General features: G+C 30.2%; 1 protein-coding gene across 1 annotated transcript in view; it reads right to left on the reverse strand.

The window, feature by feature from the left end:
• LOC106469601 (lanC-like protein 2) overlaps positions 1–5,666 on the reverse strand; it is a 17,090-nt gene extending 11,424 nt beyond the window's left edge. Inside the window, exons 1-2 of the mRNA XM_013930103.2 lie at positions 5,551–5,666; positions 3,321–3,438 (exon numbers count right to left, since the gene is read on the reverse strand). Of these exons, the coding sequence (XP_013785557.1) occupies positions 3,321–3,401 (81 nt within the window). The 5' untranslated portion in view covers positions 3,402–3,438; positions 5,551–5,666. The remainder of the gene's footprint in view (positions 1–3,320; positions 3,439–5,550) is intronic.
• Positions 5,667–6,735: the final 1,069 nt, after the last annotated feature.

The raw sequence follows: 6,735 nt of genomic DNA on the forward strand, positions 1-6,735 counted from the left end.
CTATATTCTTGTTTGCATTCTTTTTGGCACTGCCATCCCTACATCATTTTACATTTACAATTTGTTTTTTATTACTTGCAGTATGTTTACATAATTTAGATGCACCATAACATTTATTTGATGCTATGCTTGATAACATGTTTAAAATGTTTTACTTCTACAATTCTATGATAAAAAAAAATACTTAAAAATACTTTCAACTAAAAACGTAGCTTGAATAATTTTTATGGATGAATTTTATTTTAGAATCTTCAGAGACTATCAGCAGAAACTGGAAAAAAAGATAACTTACAAGAAATGTAATTTATAAAGAAGTGAACACTTGATATTACAAGTTTATACATATATTATCTCTAGTATCGTCCAATATAATAAAGTTTAAATATCAGACTACACAAAAGAATAAAATGCCTGAACTGATTATAAAAAAAACAAGTAGAATTTAGATATTTAAAGAACATGAGCAAGAGTTTAAGTCACTGCCTAAAACAAATAAGCATTGAATGTTTTATAATGGAAGATTATACTGCACTGAGAATAATTGTAATTAATGAACAAAGCAGTTTTAGCTCCATGCATCTTTACATGTTTATTGTCACATTCTTTAACAAAGGTAATTAAATTTACTGTAAACAGATTTACAATAACAGATGAGAATTGAGTTAATTTTCATTATGTAAGGTTTTAATAATAATTATTCGTTTTTGGAATAGCTTGCAAAAAAAGAGAATAACAAACAACTTCTTTACCTAATCATAAAATTAAAATACAATAAAAAGAGGTGACAATATGGTGAAAGTACAAACAGGCTTATCAATGACAATTCACGGGTTTTAAGAATGTTTATAAAAAACTTGTATATCCAAGTCAAAAATAACCAAAAAGGTTGAGTATGACCTACGAACTTAGACAGGATTTGTATTGAGGAATAGGTAAGATAAACCAGCTAGAAAACTGTCACTTGAAATAAGCTGTGAGAGACAAGAGCATTGCTTTGTGTAGAGAGCGAGAAATACATAACAGATAAAGGTAGACTAGTTGCTTACACAGGTATAATAAAAATTTACATATGTCATCACAATCAAAACACAATGTACTCTACATCAGCCTGCACAAAGCCTAGTGTTAACCTTCAGTGTGAATAGTGGCACAGCCTTTATTTCTGCTTAGGGTTCCAGTTAAGTTTTTGATGGCCCTGGCTCAGACCAACAGATAAATATAAAGAAAGAATACATTTGAGTCTGATGATTAATGAAAATACACAAAACAAATCTCACATAATAACGAGAACAAACAAATCTTAATTTCAATTAATTACTATAGACTATTTTTGAAATATAAATATTCTTTGTAGTTTTTAAAAAAATCTGCTTCGTCAGTACAGTCATATGGCGATGTTGATAGCATTGCTCGATTGAAAATTGCTTTAACTGATTTAGTTCTTTATTTACGTGCTAATTTATTTATCTACTGTAAATCTTCTTTGTACACAATATTTTTTGTCTTGCTGACAGGAACAAAGAAGAAGAGATTATTTTCATTTATAAAAGGCCTCTTGATCACACATTACCAAAAAAAAGCTGGACTTTTCAATTTGAGACCAATTGATTGTCCTGTTTGTCAAAGATTGCTATATTGATCACTTTGGCCTCAAAACGGCCTCTGAGGCCATGGGCACATAGCCCATGTGACTTCCTACACAAAGTTGTATCTGTACCCCGAGTTTGGAGCTTTAAAGAGGTGGCTGTGCATAAGGAACAGGCTCACAGAGAGAAAGAACGTTTTAAATAATTTTTCTGCATTACATACTAAATTATTTTTATAGAACTTCAAACTACCGAGGTTTCCTTGGTGTTGAGAGAGAAAGATTATTTGTTAATCTAATGTAAACAGTTTAGCAGATATATCTTGTCAATGTCAAGAAGTAGAAACAGAGGCTTAGCTAAGACAGCTCTTTGTATGAGTTACCTTGCTAGAAGGCATCACGTTGAGTGTTTAATATCTTGGTTCTGTTTATGTGAATTTTTAAACTTATGTACAAGAAGGTTATTGTCCTCTTAATACAACAGAAACAGCAAAAGGCCTAACACTAAGCCCTGAAGGTTATTGTAATCTTCATACAACAGAAACAGCAAAAGGCCTAACACTCAGCCCTGAAGGTTATTGTACTCTCGATACAACAGAAACAGCAAAGGTCCTGAAACTGAGCTCTGAAGGTTATTGTCTTCTCAATACAACAGAAACAGCAAAGTTTCTAACACTGAGCCCTGAAGGTTACTGTACTCTTGATACAACAGAAACAGCAAAGGTCTTAACACTAAGCCCTGAAGGTTATTGCCCTCTTGATATAACAGAAACAGCAAAGGTCTGAACGATGAGCCCTGAAGGTTATTTTACTCTTGATACAACAGAAACAGCAAAGGTCCTAACACTGACACCTGAAGGTTACTGTACTTTTGACTCAACAGAAACAACAAAAGGTCTTAACGCTGAGCCCTGAAGATTATTGTACTCTTGATACAACAGAAACAGCAAAGTTCCTAATAATGAGCCCCGAGGTACTCCACTTGTGAGTTACCCCACAAGACAGTTGCAATCAACAACAGCATCAGAATCTGGCCAGTTATGTAAACTACACTGTATTGTGTGTGTGTTTGTGTGAATAAAGATTATCATTTGTCCAGTTGCATCTTCTTGCATAACATTACTGGAACCCGAACATTATCTGCCAGATATCAGTGTACCTGAATACCACACTGCTACCTTGTTTGTTGTTTTTATAATAAGAATATTCCTAGTTTGGAAATTCAGTTGTGTTGAAATGGTTACAAATACATATAACAGAGTAAACCTAACTGTTAATTATCCTTTAAATATTTCAACTGTTTCTTAGCTATTAAAACAAGAGCACTAGTTGATTGCAAAACAATATCTTTAAAGTCCAGTTAAATAATACATTTATATAAGTATTGTTCCATTTGACAAATTCCAACTAATAGAAACAAGGTAAAATTTCAACAAACCTTGAGTAGCCCCTAAATGTTATTAAATACAGATAAAATTTGGTGTGAATTGCTTATTTATGTATTGGAACAAAACAAGGAGGGTGTTGAAAATAAAAAACTTCAAAATAAGGATGACCCTCATGCGTACTTCAACTCTTTATCATACTCTCTGCATAAATTTCTTCCAATCTACTAACTAATTTCAAGATTGATCATGATTTTTCTTCTCAATTAAGAGAAAATATTGCGATTTATTGATGCTTTTCCCCTGAAACAGATAAAAATATAAGTGTGTATATGTGCCAATAAATCTACCTCTGATGTTCCTGGCTTAAAAACTTCTCTTCCTGGTGCAAAATCTGGATAGGGATTATCAAATTCTCGATTTGATGACATGACGAAGGAAAAAAACCTTTTTTTTTTAATTCACAATCTGAAAGAAATAAAAATTATTCTCTTTAAGAATTATTAATATTTAATACAACCTTTTTAATACTTTCAGATGAATTAATTACAACATGAAAATTTCTATAATATCATAGAATGTAGTAATTAAAACAAATGTGACATCTAAACCTCACAGATGATCTACATTTTGAAATATTATAATGGTTTCATAAAATCCAAATATGAAAAAAATGGCAGAAAGACATCAAACACTGTTGGTAAACACTCTAAGAAATACTCATCATCTAGGACCTACTTGGTAGATTATAAATAAAGTTATTCTCAGCCATGAACACGTCAAACAAAATCTTGAATAAAATACTGCAAGTCAACTTTACAGCACAAACAATTTTATGTTCAAAAATTAATTCTTTGTGTACACCACATCGACCTCAAACTTCAAAGTTGGTGTCCAATTTTAAACTTGTCTTCCTGTGACCAACCGGCCCAATCAAAAACTAACATTTTTAGACTATGAACCACATCATGTCTAAATCTTTTTTGAGGAAGTTGGACCTTGTTTCTCTTTCTTTACAGTTTGAGGTATTTTAAACTACATACAAGTATCATTCTAGTACCCTTGATTAGTTAGTTAAGTCCTTGTCATGCCTTTGTAAGGCACATAGGGCTGGTGCTTTCAAATTTTGGTTCTTAACGACAACCCATTAACCCTGGATGGGATACTAGCCCATTGCAGGTTAACCCCCACCTAACTGATAATACTCAACATACAGCTGAGCAATTTATATATATATAGTATTATGTTCTATCTAATATATATATATATATATATATATATATATATATATATATTAAGGTTAATGTGCATTGTTAAATGTATCGATTTAGGACTAACCTAATTTCCTAAACTACCTAAACTTCATGTATATTAATATTATTATTGAGATAAAAGGGAAAGTACCATCTGGTGGATGATTACATTCTCATCATTGTAATATTTTTCTTTAAAACACTACATACTCGTACTTAGACTAGTGTTTTAAATTATGTACATTAATAATTGGGTTATTTTTAATTTTGATCTTTGTTGATAACTTGCTTTGATTAGAAGAAATTTATAAAAAGGATTAGAAATACATGTATTACCCATCCCAAAACCTATAAGTTATAAATACAATCCTGTATCCATTAAATACATTATATATTACAAATGCATACAGAATAACATAATTTTGCAATTAACTGTAAGTAAACATCATCCTAGTCATAATCTAAAATTTATTTTTAGAAATTCTAAGATTCAAGATAACCATACAGCAGTCACTGAAATAATCTGTACAACACAGAATTACTACAATTATAACTATAATAATATCATTATTCTATTATTATTAATGATAACAATACTAAGTTAAAATTATTGTTATTTATAACTTGTAGACTAAACTACATTAACAATAACAGGCATTTTAGTATTTTTTAATTTAATAAAAGTTTGATTTAAAAATTACCATTATAAATGTAATTAAAAATACTCATACATGTCTTAATTTCATGTTCAATTTTAAAAACTAGACTGGAGATTAACATAACAAACTGAAAAGTTAAACTGGCATAATATTATATTGTATTTGTAATACTATTACTATATTACTAGTACTAGTAGTAGTATTAGCAAGTAAAAAATATTTTATAAAAATAAGACTAATCTCTAGTAAATACTTTTATTTATACTGAACGTTTCGCTGTATCAGTTTTATCGAGAAAATATTATTTTGATGTGATGTTTGTTGCTATTATGGTATTTGTATTACTACCCATTGACACTGATACAGTGATATTGATAGTGCAAATACTAATGGTGGTACATACAACATGCTATATTAGTATTAGTAATATTATTACTACAATATAGAAAAATTGGGAACAAATAAATTTACTTTCTGGAAATTAGCATATTTGTTTTATTTTTATTTTTAATATTGTCTATTAGTGTTAGTCTCCAGTAAACATTACGAACATTGAAAAATGCTGTTAAGTGTTATATTGTTAAGTTTTCATGATAAACCATTCACTTTTGGAAAATTAAATCACTGCACTGAAACTAATAGTAATACTTAATTTCTTAATCAGTTACCTTCGCAAGTTGAATTGGAAGTGTTAATCAAATATCAATGGAATGGATCCAACAATTTTTCACAAATCTTCAATTTTCGGATAGACGACGCTTTTAATAAAAAAAAAAGTTATAAAAATTATTGTGCTATTTTAGATATTCTTTTAATATTTCAATTTTAAAAGTATTTTGTAAAATACTATTTTTTCTAAACATTTCTACAAATAGATGGTAAATTGTGTTATTGCACAATTTTAAAAACGTGAGTATTCCTTTAACATTTAATGACATAAAGTAATGAATAAATGACTTTAATATTTTCGTTTTTAATCATTTCCATTTTATTATTTATTTTCCTCAATATTTTCAGCCCCAGTTGTTCCAGCGGGAAGCCTGAGGGCTTATAACGCTAAAAGTCAGGTTTCGATTCTTGTGGTAGACACAGCATAGATAGACCATTGGTTATCTTTGTGCTTAGAAATAAACAAATTAATTTGTTCGTTGTGTGTTATTATTTTTGACTTCTGTTTCGTCCAATTACTGCATGTGTCGTGTTTTGGTAGGCAAGAAATTTTCAGTATTTTGTTGATTTTATTCTAACAGCATTTAATCTCTTTAATTCTTACTGTAACTTCTTAACCCGTGTTAAAGAAGAAAATGTTTACAACATCATCACATTCTGTGAAAATAATTTGGCTAATATAATTCGTGAACCAGTGTTTAGATGATTCAGATTAACTCTTAATTTCCAGTTGTGGTTTATAATTAGTGTGAGATGAGGTTGATAAAGAGTAGCCCAAGAGTTGGCGGTGGGTGAGTATTGACTAACTGCTTTCCCTCTACAAGTATAAAAAAATCGCAATAGTTGTAGGGTTCGCCCAAAAGAAATTGCGATATTTCTTGTTTTTGAGACACTTGTAACCGAGTTTTTATTTGGTGTGAAAATAAATAGGATGGACATGTTTTAAGAAAGTAACCAGAAGACAGGTCTACACTAAAAGAGAGTTAGGAGAGAACTAGACAAAAAAAAGTGTATTTGGGTTTCGAACTTCGCCTTGCTTTCTTGGTCCAAAAGATGAGATCACCTTGTGACCTTTGTTCTCTGATAGCATGAGTCACTTATGAAATCTAACTTACGTCAAATTCGATGACGAGGAACCCACTTTAGAGATTAATAATGGCTGGAGACGGCTTGAATGGGTAATG

This window comes from Limulus polyphemus, unplaced genomic scaffold (genome assembly GCF_000517525.1).
Source record: "Limulus polyphemus unplaced genomic scaffold, Limulus_polyphemus-2.1.2 Scaffold3566, whole genome shotgun sequence".
In the NCBI taxonomy this organism is placed as follows: Eukaryota; Metazoa; Arthropoda; class Merostomata; order Xiphosura; family Limulidae; genus Limulus; species Limulus polyphemus.